Consider the following 22,442-nt stretch of genomic DNA (forward strand, 5'->3'; position numbering starts at 1 on the left):
CTTATCAACTTTTTTTTTGGTACAAATTATATTTAGAAATATCCCCAGCCTACTCAAAAATACCATACACATGTTGTGTAGAGTATTTGTTTTCCATGAAGCAACATGCCAACCTTCTGGATCCGTACCTGACTCAACTCAACTTAGTATAATAATATACTATTATACTATGTACTATAGTAGTTACCAGTAACTAGTGTTTTATGGACCAATAATTTTAAGAAAATTGAATGGTAAAACATATAACCTTACCTTAGTTTCGATAAAAACTATCCATTCAGCAGTAGAACAGTATGGTAAAAATCTGTCATAAAAATTTCCACTGTACAAGACTTCTGTTAAATTTGGGAGTTCGGAGTTAGAAATATTTAGTGGCTCAGACAATTTAGTAATGAGAGTTTTTACTAATGGTAAAATAAAAGAATAGCGTTCCATATTATCATCTAAAACATATTACATTTTTTTTTACTTTATTAATTATTATTCAGTTGGAAGCTTTAAATTTGATTTACCTTTGAGAGCTTTTTGTAAAATAGTATTTGCCGAGCGCAATAAGTAGCATTCAACTTCTATAACACTTTTATTACTTGTTTGTAATATAGTGTGCAACTTAACTGTTGCCATAGCGCAAATTTCCATATTAGGACTTGATGAGCAGCTCAACAAGAGTCCTTATAATAAAAAAAATACAATTACAATCAAAAAATTAAATTCAACATATAAAAGTAAGTATTACTCTATTTTGTTATTATGTCAAATTTGTGTAAAATATTGAAAAAATTTTAATACTTACTATTCAAATTAATAAATAATAATAACTTTGTATTATACCATAACAATTCTTACCATATGTCTTCATAGCGATATCTTTGTTGTACTGTTCTTGATTATCTCCAAAAATAGCTAATTGTTCAATTAATTTTATACAACCATCAAGTAATTTTACTGAACACTTTTTGTCAAAATTTGGACTTGGATCCAGTACAACTAAATCATACACCAAGCCTATTAACTGACCAATATTTTCCATCTTAGCATGATCACAGTCAACAGTAGATCCAGAATCATGGAGATCACTTAATACTGCTTCAACAGCTTTTTCTAAAATATGTAGCTTCAGTTCTAAATGTGAACAATATAACATATTGTTTAAACTTAGCATGTTTATGCACGCCATAACTTGACCACGTTCCTAAAAAAATTAAAACCATTACAATAGTATTTTCATATTATTCAGTATGAACACATTCAAATTACCTTCCAACAATTTTTGTTATGAATATTGACTCCTCGCCACATGACAACAAAAAGAATATTTTCTACCAATGAACATAAATCGTTTTCTTTATTCTCTGTTTTACTATTGGTAAACTCTTGCCAGGGACTATCAAACATAGAATATAATATACATTTAATAATGCTATGATGTTATGTTCTTGGTTTAATTTTTTTTTTAGATCAATATTTCAATCTATATGTGTAATATTAAGATGTTATTTTAGAACATTTATTATATTATATTATGATACTAGTACAATATCAGTACATATTCATATAAATAGATTTACAATTGTAATCAATAATTAAGAAGACTACATTTTAAATTAAAATTAGTTACACTACATCACATGACCGTAGTATGAAAAAATGATATAATCTATAGATCTGCTGGATAAACCCTAAAATAAGATATTAATATTTCGTTTCAAATTAGTTTTACTAAGAAATTAACAGAATTAGGCTGTTTGAGATATGTATTTAGTTTACCATACTTAAGTACTTTATTTAGCTTCAGCAATAACTTCAGCAGTTTATTCTATAATTAAAAACAAATGTTTGTTTTAAAACTAACGAAATAACTTTTTACTAAATATTATGTTTATGCAACTTAAGATAAAAATATATTGACATTAAAAGTTTTATCAAATCGGATATTTTGTACCTACTAAAAAAAGTTTAGATGAGTATGAAGAATAATCTGATTGGTTGGGTTAAATAATAATGAAGTGTTAGATTTAATTAAACTTAAAATTAGGACTGTAAAATGATTACTTGATAGTATCGAAATCATTCTGATCACTGCTTTCAACATCTTCACAAACTGTTGATGCATTATCAGACATCATAATTCCAGAACTTATCGAACGATTATCTGGCGCAATAGAAGATTTTATAGACGATATATCTTCAAGACTGCTAGACATAGATCTAAAAAATAATCTAAATAAGAAATATATATACTTACACTAAATTAGAGATTTTAAAATATATTAGTTACCTAACTACTTGTATTTAAATAGGGTTCAATTTAAAATGTACTAAATTATAATAAATTATATTTTATTTTATACACAAAATAAATTAAGTTTTCGTTCAATTTTTAACTTATAACTTTATTTATTCCAACGAAAATATTAAGTAAATAAACATTTTTTTGTAAAAAAATATAATAATTTATGACCTTAATTTGTGTCCTTTCTAATTTTTTCAGTAATTTTTTACTCATACATATTAAAAAGGTAGGTAAATAATATATTTTTCAAGACATACCTATTACTTATACTGTACGAATCTATATCAAGACCCAACTCAACTAATAACTGTTTTGTCATTAATTGAGCTTTATCTTCATCAATGGTATTTCTATCAGAATGAGGTGAATACATTGCATACTTTTTTATTCGTTCTTTAGCATTTTCTCCGATTTCCTAAACAGTGGACATATATTATAATTATTATATAATCCAAAAAACAATATCAATTAGTTTACTTGTATTTCTGTGGTTTTTTGTTTAAACATTGAATATGCTGAAGTAACAGCAAATGATAAATTACTAGTAGCTGAATGAATATTACCACTAACACTGTTCATAGCATGTGCTAGATTATCAGATGCAATTTGAATATTGTCACTAACAACTAAACCAACTGTATTCACTGCAGAAGTTAGATTTTCTGAAGCATACTGAAGATTGTCAGCAACTACTGCTGATACAGATCCAGCCACACCTATATAAATATAAATTATTGTAATAAATTGTAATACATATTTAGGAAATACTCAATTATTCATCCAGTTACATTACATTGAATAAGGACTTTTTACTTTTTAGATAATCTAAATACATGTCATATTTCAAATTTTCAACTTTCTTGGTAATTACATGCTCATTAGTCATTAAAAATTACAATTTTTTAGTAGAATACAATTTTTTTTTCAAGTCATTTTGATTCAACAATTATGGCATTAGAATCAAGATTTACTGAATGTGAGGCATTTAAAGTTTAATAATAGATGCATTTTTGTTTTTTTTTTTTTAATTAAACTGTTGAAAATCAAACGGTTTGTAACACCATTGGTGTAAATTATCATTATTATATTTAATACTATTTAGTTCATTTTACTAAAATAAAGGGGAAATAAGTAACTGCACTGCTACATAATAGGTGCCAAGTGTACCTCGTTGAGTAAGTCACTGTAATGTATGTGTTAAATTTGAATTCATTGATAAATCATAGCGCATATGAAAAATGATTCTGAGCAATGACAGCTTATATTACTAAGTATATTTTATGATTTTATATTCATATTACTATTATAGTAATTACACTCAGAATTCAAAATAAACTAAAAATAATAAATTATAATACAACAAACTAATTAAACTAATTATTTTATACTATATGAATGGGTTTGAAGACTGAATATAAAAAAAAGGGTTTATGATTAAATTTAAATGGCATTTATTCAGTAAAAAAATTAATTTTAAAGCAAACGTTTGAAGTCCAAACTCATATTGATTTGATAAAATAGGCCAACCCAAGTACAGAATAAATAAAGATGTTGAAAATAATATAACTGCACAATGCACACGCTCGGTACCCAGATGGTTAAGAATTTGAAATGTTTCTATAAATAATAAATATTATTTCCTCGTCAGTAAGTATTTCTGTTTGGTTTAAAATATATACATAAATAAATGTGTATTTAAGTACCCCTTAGCTTGTCTAAAAAGTCTCAACTTAATCCAATGTAATCAGGTTAAAAAATGCAATGTTTTCTAAATTGGTGAACATACACGTATATATAAATACTAATCAAAGCAAGACTATTTATGAGGGATCCATATGTAGTGTGTACTAAGTAGACAATGTTAAGTGAAAGAAAAGTTAAGTATATTAAATAATTATGTGAACATTTTATCATACTGAAGCCTATTTTATATAAAATAAGTAATAACTACCTTTTATTTCATTTTCAATGAAATTAGCAGCATCTGTAAAATTTTTTACTGCTGATATGGAACTTTCGCGAATTGCATTATCAGAAAATTCTTCTTTAAATTCAAACATAGAATTCCATTTTTTCAATGACAAATGTTTAGCTTTTAAAATATTAGGATATGAACTCCATCTTGTTAATTTCTTATAAATTTTTTCAACATCGTTGTCTTCAAAGCTCATTAGATCTTTGTTGTGTGATGTTTTTCCTTCAGCTAATCGGTGTACTAAAAGCCGGGTTACACAATCTTGCCAACCGGATTGTTTAGCAAATGCTTTAGCTGCATTTGGACTCATATAAATCATTGCTAATAACTTTCGAGCCACTTCTAGTTTTATTTCGATATCTTCATAGGCTAGACGATGAAGAATTGATAGAATTGCTGGATAAGTACACATTGAATCTAAAAATTTAGAAAATTACAGAACATTTGAATCATGTTATAGTATTATGTATTACTATATTAGACATATAATTAATATACCAGTTAATAAAACTTGATCAAACATCATTAAAGTAACTTCCATTGATAAATTCTGAAAATCTGGTAGCAATGAAATAAGACCAGGATACAACCCATAACCAGAGTTTTGTAATCGTAAATTACACTTCTGCCTTTCATATACATACTTTGTTCTGAGTATTATTGACAAAAGCTAAAAATAAAAATATATAGGTACTATTTTTTGTTAGGCTTCTTCAACGATATATTTTTGAATATCGATATCGTTTTGAATTATGCGATATATTTTAGGTATCGATATACCGATATTCCGATATCTCTATGACTATCATAAATGCCAATACTCAAATACTCAATTGACTGGGTACTAGGTAGTAACTAGTGGGTATTATATTAACAATTAATTGTTTTGAAATATATTTTTTGGCATGAAAATCAGTTTTCTTGATGTACATCAATTATCGATATATTACGATTATCGATACCTACATTTCTGAAAAAAAGTTCGCGATATCGATATTGAATTGAAATATCGATATCGTTGAAGAAGCCTATTTTTTGTTTAAGCGTCAATTTATTATTTTAATGAAACAAAATTAAATTACCTTTAAGACTCGTTGCTTAGCCAACATACTAATAGATTTTTCAATTAAAATGCAATATAAAATGTCAGCAGTTTGTGGTTCATACATTAATAAGAATAATTGATCTTTACACGATTCGTTTTCTAATTGTTTTATCAATATATCTAATAGTTCTATTATCTAAAACGAGGATAATATCAAATTAATAATTTTGTAGTACCTAATATTTATTTTTAATTAAACAAAATGTTCACAAAAAAAAAAATAATGAAATATTTGTAATGGTTACAAATGTAACTTTTTCAATAAAAATAAAAATTAATAGTTACCATTGTTTCTGCCCTGCATGTTATGAGATATCGTACAATTATATCTATATCTGATATATTAACTTCTCTTACAATATAAAATCGAACAATATCCAACAAAGATGCTCTAAGCACTGTAATATGATTGACTGATAATACATCACATGTGGTATAATAAGTTCTTATAGTGTCTAAAAAAAATTGAACCCCAAATCGTTTTCGAAATGATTTACGGTCATTTTTTATCAACATATATATTATCTTGACAACACCTAGAATTATATTTTAATGAATATTAAAACAAAACAATAATAGTTAAATCGCAAAAAAATATTACCAATTTGTACATTAAAAGAGCATCGACACCAAATAGAAAAATTAAAAAGAATGTGCTGATAAAATGCCCTTAATAGTTGAATGTTAGAAATTTCCTGTAAACATTCCATAAATAATTGCATCGCTTCTAACATTTGCAAATCAATCTTATCTGAAGGTACCTAAAACAAATTAAAAATAAATATAAACACATTTTAATATTTAAAACAAATATTATTTACTTTTGTAAGTAATTCTCCTAAAATTGGTATGCCATTTTTCCTTAAAAGTTGTTCTTGTCCAACAACATTTCCTTTCATGAGATTTTTTATTAAAATAAGTAATAAGCCTATTGGGTGTAACTCAAGTCTTTCATCTAAAAATTAAATATCATATTATATATTATTTAATATTAAAAGATACCTAAATATATTATTTTTATATTTTATTATCTGAAAGATTAATAAAAAAACCAATTAATTTTGTTTTAATAATTTAATCCATACCCAGAGAATATGAACGAAGAGATGAAACATCGTCCAAATCTAAAGATACTTCTGTGTTTGTGTGATCCAATGATAATAAACCTAGATGTTCATTTTCATTTAAGACTTGACTTTCCAAAATTGGAAACAATACACATAGACCACCAATCATATTAATTACATCCTAAATAACACAATATTATAAGTTATTACAATAAAAAAATTAATATATTTTAAAAAGTACTTGTATAGGTGAACATTTGTTGACAGCTGCTGTAAGACGTGCATTAGTTTTATTTTTTTGACTTAAATCTAGAGCAGTATCACGACCAGATGCAGCTGTAGGACTAAAGTAAAATATTGATCTATTAAACAATCCTAATATATCACATGTGGAATCGTCCATGGTACTAAGTGAAGAATAATTTGGACCTAAAACAATAGTCAATAAATTTACAAAAATATATGAATTTCATATGATTCTTATTTACCTAAGTCATATATAGATTTTATCTGTTGGGCTGAAAAATATTCAGGAAACAAACAAATTGGACCTAGTTGACCCTTAAGGCATATGGAACAACCATACAAAGAATCTTGCATGCCAGGGGGAAAGTCTTTGACATATGGATCCATAGCACTCGATCCTCTCATAAGTAAGTAATTCGGTACCTAAACAATAATATGTATTACATACCATAAGAACTTTTGCAGTATATTATTTATGGAAATTAATTCTAAAAATATTACCTGACTAATAAATGATGGTAATATTCCTCGATCTACTTGGGGTTGAGTATCAATAGATTTTGACACATGAGGAATAAAAGTGCCGATAGAACATTTTTGAAATTGCTACAAATAAAAATAAAATAAATATTTAAAATGGATTAACAAATAAATAAAGTATAATATGACATAATTAAATTAAAAAGTATGTTACATCAGTTAATGGCATAAATTTAGCAGGAGCACTAATATTTTGCACACCATCAATATATATTGAAACTTGATTATGTCCAAAAGGCCTCCTTAAATAAAATAACACAGGCAAATTTAGTAAGTGAATAATGCTAAATATTGTAAACTTACTTTGATGGACTATAGCTAACATCTATGCAGTACCAACGATTTTCTACAAATCTAAAATCTCGAGCAGTAACAGTAAAAAATTCTTTTTTTGTATTCATTCCAACAACTAGAGTCCAATCTGATCCAATAAAAATTTCTAATCCTGTATTTGAATTGGTTAATAAGCTAAAAAGAAGTTAAAATATAATATATTTTAAAAATACTGTATTTAAAAAGTATAATTTTTAATATCTTACTGTAATAGTTGGCGTCTGTAAGAAGCTAAGCCGTATGTACTAGTACAATGATGAAAACTAACATTATCCAAACGTAACCAACAATGAAAGGTTAAGCCACTCATAGGTCCAGGCCATTTTTTCAATTCATCAATTATAAGACCTTCTGTTTATGAAAAACATACAATTATTAAAATATAATATTTATTTATTTTTATATTATTTATGAATGATATCAACTTCTTAAGAACAAAAAATGTATCTGATAAGTAAATTAAGACAATTTCAATCTTGTCTAAATTTAAATTGCAGCCAATAAACAAGCTAACACATTTTTTTTCAAATTGTATCAATTGATTTTGTAAAAAGCATTTAACTTTAGTAATAATACAAATTATTATGATAAGTGATAAAAAAGACTCTAAACTGGAAACCAGAAGGTAAGAGACCGCTGGGCAGGCAAAAGAAAATGTGGATAGAACTCAACCAGATTTCCTGGGTACTTGGAGTTGATAATCCGAAAGAATTGGCAAATGATAGAGAGTATGCTGTGTGGAGAAGAGATAGACCTTAATGGCCTATAATACCTGAAGGAAGGAAGAGATAAAAAAGTACTGTAGTTTTGGTTGTTTCAATACACATTCATTCTGTTTTTATTTTTTTGTTAAAAATAATTTTAGTTTAAACTTATTATAATACTACAGTAAGTCTGAAAAAATAAAGTGTAATTTAAATACCTTGATCTTTTTGAATATCAAAAAAAACTTTGCAGCTATGATCATATGTACAATAAGCAACTTCTGACAATGTTCCAAGTATTTGAGTGATATATGGAAACTAAACAAATGAAATACAATTTTTAGCCTAAGCCCTAAGTATTAATCAAGATCAAAATATGAAGAAAAATCTTACAGGTTCATCTTTATCTCTCATTAATAAAAAAATCTTTTTCAATTCAGATGTTGAAATAGAATGTGAAGCCAAATTTTCAATAAGTTTCAAAAGTTGATGGACAGTTTTTTGAACTAACTGATTACAGTTTTCCAAACATGTACATACTGAGTCAATTACTTTACAAACTGAAGATTGACATTTACTAAATATACAAAAAACAAAATAAACAATTAACCTGTGTTAATAAAATCAACTTAAAATATACAAAAAATATGACTTGACTTATTGCTTGTATTATTAACTTATTTAAAGGCATAATATATTTGTAAAATAAAATATTTTACCTTTGTAAATTTGTCGTACACAAATTAAATATTATACTTGCTAACCAAACTTGATCCATTTCATCAAGACTAGGTAACCATTCAATCAATGGTACAATCATTTGTGCATTCTATTACAAGTTAAATAAAACCGCTTTGAAATTAGTAACATATATAATAATGTAAGTCAATTGACAAATTTTACCTCTAAGTTTTGATCTAAAGTTTTATCTGTATTTTCTGTGGCAATGGAAATTATAGCTTTTAATAATGGCTGACTTTTATTTGCTTGTTTTCCTACAAATTCAAATATTTTTTCATAGCCGTTTATACTTAACATCTGTATTTTTGCTTCATTTGACATACGAAGAATCAAAGAAACAGTTTCAACACATTTTACTACATCATCTATTTCTAAATCATCCTTCAAAGGTAATAATCAAAAGTAAATATTTCATATTATATATTTTAGATAATATTAACAATAATAAATTAGTCACCTCAAATTTATTAAGTATGTCTAAAATTATTTCCAATAATTTACACTCAACAACATATCCTCTAATTTTTTCAGCGTTAGATCCAGATAACTCAATTGACTGTCCAATAGCTTTAATCACACTTAAAACCAGAGGCTCATTTATTTCAAATGTTATACATTGTTTTAATGTATCTCTTAAACACTCAATTTGTGTTGACACATCCAATTGACACTAGTATATAATAGATTAATAAGTAGTTAGTAGGTACATATTTATATATATTTTATAAACAAACTATAATTCATGCTAAGAATAATTCTGGACTTTACACATGGTATGTAAATATAGCTTTAATAAATATTAATCTTACTTGATGTGGAGGAAATTGAATCATTACTTGTGTGACCGTTACAAAACACCGCAAAGCTGTAGTTTTTACCACTAACGGAATGTTTTTATCCGATATCACTTTCATAATTAGAGTACAGGTGGGAGGACTTACTCCTCGAAGTGCATTATGCTAAAATATAAAATTAACAAATGTATTAAAGTATAAATTAAAAAATTTTTTTTTTTATTAGATTTTAAGGCTTCGACGACTGAGGTCATTAGCCTGTAAGGTTGGTAGGGTTGGTGCAGTAGGGTTGGGACTGTTGGTACGGTCGGTTAGGAACACGTGTATGTGTGACAAGGTTTTTGCGCACAACGAACCCAGATGGTCACCCATCCAAAAACTAGTGGTAGCGGCCGTTGCTTACTCTTAATCACGTTGTGTGATTGATTTCAGCCACTGCTCCGCGCCAAGTCACAAATTAAAATTGAATATTAATAAAAAATCTATTTTAATATTTAAGCTATTAAATATAATATAATACAACTACAAGTGCAGTTATTGATCTTTATAGTAAATTGAAATTTACTTTATTTTTACTTTAGAAATGTTCAACAATTAAAAATGCAAACAATTTACATGCAGAATGACACAAATAATTTGTAGGTTTCTTTTTTTATTAAAAACAAAACATTTAAAATGAAGTGCATAGGTTCTTTAGTCTATACTCTATACTAATAATGTAATTTAAATAATGCACATTAATTGAAATAAGCCAATTTACTATATAACCTTCAATAAAAATAATTTATGGAACATATATTAAAACTTTTTGAATCTAATAATCAATATATGAAGTGTAATCGTCGAGGAATTTACCATGAAACTGTTGTTAACTTTTGACGCTTGCATATAATATTTTCTAAGTTTAAATATTAAGATTAATTATTATTTATTACTGTCTTAATGATTAAAATTGAATACCAAGCAATTGCTGGAAGACAAATTAAAATTATTGGTAGATTAATAAAATATATAATTCAGATGAATGATACATATCAAGAGGACCCTAAATCCGCATCCAATGTTTTATTCTTACAAAGTTACAACATAGAAAAATTGAATTATGTAGAACTAATCTTGTGTTATTAACTTTTTAGATTTAGCTTAAATATTGGACTGAAATAACCTCAAACTTAAGGTAAAATAAACATTTAAGATAGAGATTCCCAAACTGTTGGTTGCGATTAAAAAGTTGGTCACAATTTTATTTTTTGTGGATTAAGTACAATTTTGAAATATATATAATATTTAATATTCAAAAATATATAATATAAAATATATATAAAATATATATATAAAGAAAAGATGTATTTTACGTATAAATACAAGTATATGATACCGTATTTTTTGTGTAGGTAAATTGTACATTTATTACTTTATTTTTATGTTTGAATTTAGTTTTATCATCGATTATCACGTGTCACCATAACACTACTGGACTAAAAGTTTGAAAAATAGCAAGCGACAATGAAAAAAAAAAAGGTCATATGTAGGTCGAGGGTTACCAAAATTTAAACATTTTCTCAAATTGGGTCGTACTTTAAAAAGTTTGAGAAACTCTGATCTATAATATCTCACATAAAATTTAAAACAAATTATGAGCATTTTAAAATTGTAAAATGTTAAAAGTAATAATTTACTTTAAAAGGTTAGAAAGAAGAGAAAAAGAGTTGCCCTTAATAATATTTATACCTTCAAGTTTAATATTTCACTCTAATATTAAATTTAACAATGATAAATATTGGTACTGCTGACTGCATATTTGTTTTGTTATGTTTGTAAGATGGAAACAAAATATGTGGGTTTGGCGTCCTCTTAATAATATTATGTTCAGATAATCAGATATATAGAATACTAAGTTAATATCACTAATAAAGTTAAAATTTTTCTAACGGATGTATTTGTGCATACTATTTAAATACCTACATGTATTAAATTATTATAAATCAAAAATATAACTAACAAAACTGTTAATAAAACATATTATTAAAATAAAAGTCAATTTATTTATGAGCAATTTTAGATGAAGTTCAAGCAAAGCAAAAATTAAGCAATGTTAAATTTAACTTTTGTTAACACAGGAAACAACATTTTTTTTATAATTGTATAACTATTCTAGTATGAAAATACTTAATTATATAACATATTAAACTTAATTCAAATCAAATATAGAAATTATAAAATAAAATCTTTTATTGTAAAGAATTTTATTAAATTGTATGAAAAAATTAATAAGGAAAACTTTGGGTAGTCGTTTAATATATAATAACAGTAAATCCTGGAATGAAGTTTCCATTTAGCTAAAATGATAAGCAGTGTTATTAAAAAATGCATTAAATTCTCATTTTAATTTTTCAATGAATTTAAATCACCAAAGCCCACTCACCAATGCATTACAAATAATGACAGAATATTGACCATTTTCTATGTTCTGTAGAGGAAGTAACTAATACCAATAAACATTAAACAATACATATAAAAGAATAATTCTACAAAGTACAAATAAACATTCACATAAATTAAGTTTTATAATCCCACAAGCTTGATATACATAATACCCACTATTACTATATTAGTCTAAATATTTACTTGAGACCCGCAAACTATAGCTCCAAATACATCTAAAAGTTCTGCGGCTAATAATGGATGTTTAACTGCTAAATTAGTCTCGAAACAATCTAAAAAAATATGAATAACATTACTGTCCACATAAACATAATTACATTGATTTTATATAAATTAAACATACCAAATATAAAAGGAACAACTTCTACATGTAGCATAGAAGGAGGATACTGAAGTTTAGACATATCTAAATCTTTCATTTGAGAGGAATCGAAACAACGCCATATTTGGTATGGATCATATAGACTTTCCAGAAAATGACATAGTGAATGACAAAATGATAATATTGAAGACTTTGTAGGTTCATCATAATGTTGATCAGTAGAAGTAAGCTTTAAATATTAAAAGTATTCAAGTATTATGATTAATTTAAATTATAAGAAATTAAAATAATTTATCAGTATACAGCAAGATTAATTTACCTTGTGAATTAAGTGTGTAGCAACAGATGTGCTTTCTTTAATATAATCACAGGATGTCAATAATGGAATGTTATAAAAATTTCTGCTAATTACAATTAAACAACGAATTAAATACTCTGCTTCAACAATGTTTTGGTTGGACAATTCATTCTAAAAAAAAAAGTTAACACATTTTATAAATAAACCAGAAATATATATTAGGCTATATCATAATTTATTATTAACTACTTTTTCCGTATTATCCTTGGCAATGTATAGAAATTTTGCAATCGCTGGTAGTAATTCATCAGGTAGTCTAGATAAAGAAGGACCCGCTTCAGGATCAATAGTAGTCGGTAAGCAAATGTCTGTGTTGACCCACTTTAATTTTAATTTTGGTTCCCATATTGCAACAAATCCGCATATAAACTGTCTAAAAGAAGCTTCTTCATTCTAAAAATATAAAAACTATTTTAGTAAATTATAATTATTTTTCATGATACTCATTATATAGAGTATATTAACAGATATTATGAATATTTAAAAGTTTCAATAATATAGAAAATTCAGCCCTGTACAAAATATAATAAGTAATAGGAATAAAGAGATAATTAGATAATAAGAATTAAGAAACTGGTTTGATCAAATTCCACCATAATAATATAATCTCAAAATACTACATTGTAATACTTGGATACATTTTCTTACAATGTAGAATAAAAATATAAGCCATAGAAAATGAATAAAATTTCATCTATACAATTTATTTTGACTAAGATACCTATTTACACAGTACAAGCATATACAAACTTAGGAAAAATTTCTGATACACAAATTGTAATAATAGTTTTATTGTATAGTAAATTAACAAAAAAAAATGGTAGGTAGGTACTGAACAAAATTATTTTTTTTAGGAAATTGAAGTAAATTACATTTTGGGAATTTACAGTCAACAGCTGTTGAACAACCACTAGTATAAAGTCAGTACCTTAAATTAGTTAACGTTTTTTATTAGAATACTATGACCCTGTCAATTATAGACAAGATTATGTTTGAATAAATAGTAAAAATGATCTTAATTGTAGACATAAGCCTATTTAGTATTGTTACCACCAAATATTAACTATACACTGAAATTCCAATTCTGTTGTACTGACATAAAGTATACAAATACCTTTGTTGTGTATTGTACCCAATACGTGTATATTGCATCTTTCTTATAGTCCATATTTGTTGTTAATAATTATTTCTTTTCGATTTAGCACTCATTTTTAAATGTATTTCTCTTATTTGTTTACATTTGATGTTTTGATTTTTCCTAGATATTACTGATAATATAAATCATTCATGCTGTTATCAAGAAAATAGTGGTATTATCATCTTATCTTATCACTGCTCAAGGTATAAACCATGGATGTATTGAAGTCTGTGGTATAAACTAATAATTAGGCTAATAATTAGCTTATTACTATAGACCTATAAACTTAGTTTATACATACGACAGACCTTTTAACATGTAACTGTAAGGTATAGTTATAAACTTACAAACTTACAATTAACTAATTAAGACAGTGGTTTTAAATAATTTCATATGTAAATTTAGTAAATATACCATAATATTATATATTTATATTATATAACATTTTATCCGTGGAATCCTTTTTTATGTCCACTTTTATCGTGTGTCACCTAAGTACTTTTTTTTAGCTTTTTAGATTTTTTATTTAGCTTTCAACAAAAAGTTAATAGGTACAGCTCAAAAATTAGAACTCCTATAGGTATGTATTTTGTTTTAATAGTTTTAATGAGTCATTTTATTTTATTTTAAGGATTATTTGCAATAAAAATTATAATAATTTCATATACTAATAATGTGTATAATGCTGTATTTAATCCAAAAATATATTAAAATAAAAATAAAAATAATAATGATTTCTTATAATAATAATGTGTAGATATACTGTCTAGTATACTGTATTTAATTCAAAAAATATTTTAAGTAACAGACAAACAGGAATTCTAAATTTAAATTTTAATTAGAGTTTTACACTTTTGCTGAATCCTGAGGTGATCTCCATTCTCCTCGGAACACAGTTTAAGAAACTCTGCCATAGAGTACACTAACCACTAACCAGTAACCACATAGTTTTTCCATGTAGATAGATCTACCTACCTACTAAATACTGATCAATATTATTTTATTGATCGTAGTGTAACTGTGGAAGTAAAATAATACCTACCTAATAAATATGCCTAAAACCTCAAATATACCAAACGTTCTAACCAGTAGAGTAGACCTCCCTCAAAGTTGAAAATTGAATCATTTTTACTGCTCCAAAAGATGATGACCACTTACCAGGGCTCGTAAGTTGAAGAAGTTCTACAATATGCACTCGATTTATATCTGTCAGCTGACCATGCTAGAAATCTGAGCTATAGAATGGTGAGTTTAAAGTTTAAAATGCATATTTCGTAAATTTTATGGGAAAAGTGCATATTTATTTTATTGATTTTCAAACGCATGTTAGGTAGTATCATAGGTACCACGCCTGACAAAATTGATTCAGTATTTATATCATTGGTATTGCATTTTGCCATTTTGGTATACAGATAAAAAAAGCACGACACGAAGGCACACGATGTTTAAAAACACGACACGGTGTAAGTGTGAATCCCCCAATTCTTGGTATATTCGGTTGCAACTTGGTTATTACATGATACCAAATAAATAATGTCCAATCACAAACCAACAGCGACAAAAATAAACACACGGCATAGCACACGACACGCGTCGTCATTGCTCATCCTGAGCCTTCATCGGCATTACCGGCGTAACGGACATTATGACATAATACGTATTCCTTATCACGTAATATGAATCCTGGAAAAAAAATCCGTTCGTGCGCTCCATGCCGGGGCCCGGGTCTTCACGCAGGCCGCAGGCCACCTTTGACGGCGGTGCCGTGTTCTGTTCCTGACTCAGCTGGCGCTCTCCGTTCCGTCACAGAACACGGGACCGACCGCATCGCCTTCGCAAGTGGCCCCAGAATTCCCAAAAACACTCACATTTTCATATTTGAAGCAAAATACATTGTTCCGAGATGCCACTGGAAAACGTGCTTCGGAAAAATAATTGAAATCCACAAAAAAGTACTTCGGAGAAGTAAAAAAGGCTTTCTGTGCGTAAATTGAATCGATTGGAAGAAGAAATAGAATTTTGATGTTAATAAAGTGAAATCAAACCCAAAATGCTGTGCCTCAACTTGAAAAAATATCAATTCACAAAAATGTCAAGATGTTCAAATGCACAAATATTGAAAAAAAAATTAGCACAGAACGGATATATTAATGATGAAATTAGCCATAAATCGGAGTTGTCGACTTGCTTATGAGTTAATCTGCCTGTCTCGAATTTTTGTTGACAATCTATAATTTGCGCAGTTCTGTGCTAATTTTTTTTTTCAATGTTCGTGCAGTTGAATATCTTGACATTTTTGTGAATTGATATTTTTTCAAGTTGAGGCACAGCATTTTGGGTTAATTTCACTTCTTTATTAATATCGATATTCGGGAACTTTTTAAATGATGTGCCTTTTCGGCACAGAATTAGGGTATTGATATCATTTCTTTATTAAGCTCCAAATTCTACTTTTTCAACCATGGGCCTTTTTAGCACAGAATTTTGAGATTGATTTCACTTCTTTGCTATCATCAAAATTCTATTTTTTTTCTCCCAATCGATTCAACTTACGGCACAGAAAGCCTTTTTTACTTCTCCGAAGTACTTTTTTTGTGTATTATAAACAAAACGATGTTAATACACTAGTGAATATTTGAGGGTTGATGATCTTTTTCGGTGAAGCTGTTATCACCAAATTATTAGCATCGAATGATCCTTCATCCACATAGCCAATAACAACAACATTTTAAATTTTAAATCCATCTGGGTCCAATTGCAAGAGTATATGCTAAAGTTAACTAATTCTCTTTGTATAAATAAAAATACCATCAAACCATGTCGTCGTACGTACGTCAATATAATATAGTCGTCTTAATTTACCTGTAGGTTCATGTTTTCAAATAGATAACAATAAATATATAATTCTATAGAAACATAAAAAACGGTTGATGCGAGCTTGAGCAAGGTGAGGGCTATATCTGGTTCCATTTTCAAGTATACCTATAACAGTACAACGTAATTCAGATGTTTAAAAACTGATGAATCTATGATTAATCAATAACTAGACAACAAGATACGGACATATAATGTATAAATGTATAATAATATAATATTCATAACTGTATAAATATAGATAACAATATTTATAACTATTATAAATTATTGATTATTTTTAAATATAACAATTTAACACACTAATTAGTGTATTTATAGTATTTGGTATTAAGTATTAATTGAGAGCCGGTAGATACAATCAAGTACCGCTAATTTTTTTGGAAATTATATACAATATGGGGATTTATCTAATATTATGTTCTTCTCCAGTTTAGTCTTTAATGATGATTATCAAATTTTGATTTTTGTAAATTTTAGTAAGTATTAAGACTATATTTCCAGATACTTACTTAGATTTTTATATCATTTAAAGAATGTCCTGTGAAGTGTGAACTGTAGTTATACAATTTGTTTTTAAATGATAACCACCACTGCCAATCTTTTACATAAATTATGATGCAGACGATTTTTTTGTTTATGTCATTGAATCGATATTTGAATAAGTAGTTTCTAAACTATTAAATGTAGGTAATGTAGGAGAATATGATTTTACATACAAATATGAAATGGATAATAGACATGATATATTTTGTTCTATATAGTTACTTATTAGTTATTAGTTATTAAACTCTGCAGACAATGTTTGTATAATAATATAAAATAAAATGGTAAATTATTAGTGTAAATAAAATCACTATATATTTTCTAAACCATTGTAGCCCCCATCACTTTAAAATTATTGTTGTTATGGACTGTATTTTATTCGCATTAGGTACATAAAGTTTAATAACTTTAAAACTATTCGTTTGAATTTCAGTTTACAGTAAAAAATATAGTTCTCTTTAAAAATAATAATTTAACATCACCAAAGGACACTCCGCAAATGGCATAAATAAAATGTTAGTATTTTGAAATACGACTATAGGATATAAGTAGGTACTCATAAATTTAAAAATTTGGAATTAAAATAAATATAGTTTATTAAAAGATATATTAATATTGGGGTGCCGGGTGAATCACCCTGTATAATATTACTCGTATAAGTGTACAACTATGAGTTATTACTGTACACAATTCAACAGGTTTCTCCGGCTATTGTTATTGACTCCGTGCAACAGTGTTTACACTTATTGAGGGTTATTATTGGTACTTAATTAATAATTATATTTGTACGTTAAGTCATCTGCATGACTGCATCTAATTTAATGTATTGTTTGAACAGTTTTATCGTAGTGGTTAATTATACATTTCATTATCTCCCAGTAAGTCTTTATTGCATGTAAATATTGTTTAGTATAGTGTTGAGTACGAATCTTCATCATCCTGTATTTAGGTACGCAATAAGTAGAAAACTTTTTTCGTGCCGCAAATAACCATAATCAGACTATAAAACTATAAAAGTAGCGAAATCGAAGAAACCCAAGTTTCATTTTTGTTGAGCAAAACTTACGAAATGCTAACAATAAGACTCACAGCTCACCGACGACTTTAAATTATAATAATATTTTCAATGTTTAAATTGGGAAAAAATTTTGAAAGGGGGATGCAAAAGTGTAAAAAATATGTGAGTACCTGAATATTGAAATATCTTATTGATTTGATCATTTTAATATAATTATAAGGGGTAGGTATAAATATTTTTAAGCACTAATTATATTAATATAATGTAGCAATATAACTAGTCATTGGAAATACGAGTTTAAATTATATTATAAAATTGTTCCCCAAAATGTTTTTTTCTTTCATGATAATATTCCAATTGTTTAATTAATTATATTCAAACAACTTGTCTATTATTAGACGTGATTTAATTGATGTCGCTGTGGTTAACCATTTTGTTTGACTTGGTTTGTTGGGTGAAACTTTGACGTTTTCGAACTTACTGAAGTTAGGCGTGACGTATATAAATAATTCTTTATTTATATAGCAGGGACTCGGTACGGGGAAGGTTAACATTTCCATGAATTGAAATTAGGTCATGCAATACATTATGAAAACATCTATTCATTTAATCTTCAGAGAAAAAAAAATATTTATTTTTCAGTGGCGGCAGGATACGGAAGATAATGTTTATTTAAATCCGAGAATTAAAACGCTATGAATATTTAAAATTTAGATGCAAGTCGGTCAGTCGCCCTGCATTTAATTCATATTATGTTAGCTTATAATATTAAAACCTTTTTTTTTTATGATTTGCGTAGGTACTTACTTTTGTGCGCAATAGTTTAATACTTTTTGGATAGGTAGGTTGACTCGATAACAGCAAAATCTCAGTAATTTTATTAACATTAAAAACAAGATTTTAAAAAAAAGAACCGTGTAAGTGGATGTTGCTCTGCTGTACAGAAGGTTCCATGTGGGAAACTGTATAATGGATGGTATTCAATTTGATAAAAATATTATAAAATTACAACAAAATAATTAAAATTGTTATTCTTGGTACCTAATTTAATATGTGATTTCGTCCAAGTTTAAACATAAAATAACTATAAAAAACTGTGTTTTATATTTTTGTGATTTTTTTGTTACAGAATAACCTACTTACGTGGAACCTTGTTTCAAATTTTTAATCTTTCCCTATAAAAGTTGAACATTTTATACATTTTTAACTACAAAATAGTTTTTAAATTTGATAAATTTTGTCAAAATTCGAACATTAAATGTTTACGGACATATTCAGTTTCCAATTTTTTTAGTTTTTTTTTTCTTTAAATGTCAATAACATTTTATTCGTTTGGTCAAAAAGATTTAAAATTTAATACATGGCTTCTATATATTGTTACAATGCCAGTAGAAAAATATTAAAAATACATAGGGTCAAAATTTTTTTTTATAAGCATTTAAAGTTCGAATTTTGACAAAATACGTATAAATCACGAAAATGTGCAAATTATTTTAAGTTAGAAATTCATAGCAATTTTTCTTTTTAAATCTAAGATTTCAAAATGTAATACAAGATTCCTCATATATTAAGTTTGTCTACCATTATCAATGACACTCAGAACACGTTTCGTGACTGAATGCAAACACCACGCCGGCGCGTCACACCAAACACTTTAACATATTATTTCATTGATTATAAATTCATAAATGTTATTTTTACTGTTTATAATCAATGATTATATTCTATACATTATAGGTGAAATCGGTCATAAGGGATAGACCCATCAATATGTGAATGGTAATGAGAAGTCTGATGTCTTGATGCCAGGAAAAGTATGTATAGCCACGGAGAGTATACCTAGGTATTACGATAAAAAGGACAAAAATGTGATTATGAGAAAGGCGAAATCTATAGGCAATTTATTATGAAAATGAGAGGAAAGACGTCACAACTAATAGATTTTAATGGATTTACGCATGAAAGATCAAAACTGATCGTGAGAGATGAGGAAACTGTGGTCAGTAAAGAAGGGCGACGGGGTAGAGGTCGAGACACTGGAACATGGGTAAATTAAAATTGGAAAGTGGAAATAATCACATAATTATAATTATAATATTAAAATTATATATTAATTTTATTTTTTGAAAGTTAAAACTGAAATAATAAAAATAAATTATTATTCTTATATTTATTTCCATTCCTCTTTTAAGGAACTCATTAAACAAATTTTTATACAAACTTATGGGTTTTGTATATGGATAAAAGTCAATAGACCACTTCGTTATTAATTCAACGTTTCTGTTTATTTGTAAAAGTATTTATCATAACGTTGCACATCTTGAGTTATGATGACACCAGCGCACGACTGTAAAAGTTGGCATTTTATCATCCTAAGTAATTTTTTATGTAGGTATAATACAATTTATATTATAAGTTAATAATAAAAATATGTTAAATATTCAAAATAAGTTGGTTATATTATGATATAAGGGAAATTTTTAAGTGAGAAATTAGAAATATACCAAATACTGTACCAATACATATTTGGTAGTTATTTTTTAAAATAAATTCGTACAACTAAATTCTCTGTAAAAAAAATATATTAAAAACGGACATTTGAGTAAAAACCATATATACCTATATTAAACAAAATAATAGGTATATAAGCTGTTTTAAATATTTGTGTTCAAAAGTATCATAATATTGTAGTTGGTTTCTTGGTTCGACAAAAACGATTGATAAAAAATAATACTCTAATAATAATTTATTAACTTCAAGAGTAATATTATTATTGTAAATTGAAAACATTCGGCGTAAATTGTATTTGATTTTGATTTCAATTTCCCGTTTATATAAACTTATCATCATAGATTCACGAGCAGAAAATATTTTTCAACATTATTTGTAATGCTTGGAGTATTGATTTTCCGTTTAGTGTAGGTACCTATAACACGAAATTTTAGATAACTTTATTATATTTCATTTCCCAAGCGATTTTTATTACGTGGGTTTGTGGAAATCATAAAATAAATTTGTTATCATAAAATAAGTAAACAAGGCAAAATAAAACTGGCTATAAAACATAATTTTTTTTGAAAATGTTATTTTATATCGGTATATAAATATTACTATTTCAATGATAAATCGTGTGGTTTTAATACGCTTATATACGCTAAGAGTTAAAACTTTATTTACTAAGTTACCTATACTTAAAGTAAGTTATTAGTTTATTACCTCATATCAATACGTTCACGCATTCACGGTCCAACGAACGTCACATATAATATTATGTTTCTGATGCTCTGCACAAAGTACAAACCCTTGATACACATATTATATAGTTCACATGTGAATATCAATTTCATACATACTTTTTAGGCATAGGTTTATTTTTAATAAACATTATATTTCTGTGTTTATTACATTATCCTATGTATCAATTGAATTGGTTATTTTGTTGGTTTAATATTGTGCCTTCAAATATTATTGGCATACTTATGTGATTTGTATTTTTTTTTTTTATAGTTCTATTTAAAAATCACTCGACATTTGCACCTGGCCGTGAACGTTTCAGTTGAAAATTGAAATATAAATATTTAATTTATATCGCTTTTATAGGTTATTTTTATGGGTACCTAATTTAAAACGATAAATGTGCATATTGCACATCAAAAATTAAATTTCTATACATCATTTTGAGTAAACTAAATAAAAATCACATTTATTGTTAAACGCTTATTATTATTCTTATATTGTGTTTTAGCTTATAATCCGCATACAATCTGAATAAAAGTGTTTTACAATAATCATCAATGGTCATTGATTATAAATACTATAGATCGCTCACTGTCCTGTATTTATGCGGCCCGAAAAATTGACGAAAAATGGATGTGGCAGGTATGAAGCGCTGTCGTCGCCCATTAGTTACTATTAATTACTTATTACTTAGTATTTATAATCA

The 22,442-nt window shown here is 26.7% G+C and overlaps 1 protein-coding gene across 3 annotated transcripts in view; it reads right to left on the reverse strand.

Annotated features, from left to right (window-relative positions):
* LOC132942416 (neurobeachin-like protein 1) overlaps window positions 1-14,175 on the reverse strand; it is a 136,798-nt gene extending 122,623 nt beyond the window's left edge. Inside the window, exons 1-32 of one of the 3 annotated variants that reach the window (XM_061010761.1) lie at window positions 14,038-14,175; window positions 13,113-13,316; window positions 12,885-13,034; window positions 12,587-12,794; window positions 12,427-12,515; window positions 12,224-12,283; window positions 9,814-9,963; window positions 9,462-9,674; window positions 9,167-9,385; window positions 8,983-9,092; window positions 8,657-8,840; window positions 8,482-8,581; window positions 7,766-7,910; window positions 7,530-7,694; window positions 7,381-7,468; window positions 7,188-7,292; window positions 6,929-7,109; window positions 6,682-6,869; window positions 6,459-6,621; window positions 6,195-6,328; window positions 5,975-6,134; window positions 5,659-5,909; window positions 5,351-5,509; window positions 4,767-4,938; window positions 4,245-4,685; window positions 2,771-3,009; window positions 2,551-2,708; window positions 2,053-2,208; window positions 1,258-1,384; window positions 847-1,192; window positions 513-671; window positions 253-443 (exon numbers count right to left, since the gene is read on the reverse strand). In XM_061010761.1, coding sequence (XP_060866744.1) covers window positions 253-443; window positions 513-671; window positions 847-1,192; window positions 1,258-1,384; window positions 2,053-2,208; window positions 2,551-2,708; window positions 2,771-3,009; window positions 4,245-4,685; window positions 4,767-4,938; window positions 5,351-5,509; window positions 5,659-5,909; window positions 5,975-6,134; window positions 6,195-6,328; window positions 6,459-6,621; window positions 6,682-6,869; window positions 6,929-7,109; window positions 7,188-7,292; window positions 7,381-7,468; window positions 7,530-7,694; window positions 7,766-7,910; window positions 8,482-8,581; window positions 8,657-8,840; window positions 8,983-9,092; window positions 9,167-9,385; window positions 9,462-9,674; window positions 9,814-9,963; window positions 12,224-12,283; window positions 12,427-12,515; window positions 12,587-12,794; window positions 12,885-13,034; window positions 13,113-13,316; window positions 14,038-14,091 — 5,469 coding nt within the window. In that variant the 5' untranslated portion in view covers window positions 14,092-14,175. Of the gene's footprint in view, window positions 1-252; window positions 444-512; window positions 672-846; window positions 1,193-1,257; window positions 1,385-2,052; window positions 2,221-2,550; window positions 2,709-2,770; window positions 3,010-4,244; window positions 4,686-4,766; window positions 4,939-5,350; window positions 5,510-5,658; window positions 5,910-5,974; window positions 6,135-6,194; window positions 6,329-6,458; window positions 6,622-6,681; window positions 6,870-6,928; window positions 7,110-7,187; window positions 7,293-7,380; window positions 7,469-7,529; window positions 7,695-7,765; window positions 7,911-8,481; window positions 8,582-8,656; window positions 8,841-8,982; window positions 9,093-9,166; window positions 9,386-9,461; window positions 9,675-9,813; window positions 9,964-12,223; window positions 12,284-12,426; window positions 12,516-12,586; window positions 12,795-12,884; window positions 13,035-13,112; window positions 13,317-14,037 lie in introns of all 3 variants that reach the window. The other 2 variants (XM_061010759.1, XM_061010762.1) reach the window with 2 other exon arrangements.
* Window positions 14,176-22,442: the final 8,267 nt, after the last annotated feature.

Source organism: Metopolophium dirhodum, chromosome 4, assembly GCF_019925205.1.
Source record: "Metopolophium dirhodum isolate CAU chromosome 4, ASM1992520v1, whole genome shotgun sequence".
NCBI lineage: Eukaryota > Metazoa > Arthropoda > Insecta > Hemiptera > Aphididae > Metopolophium > Metopolophium dirhodum.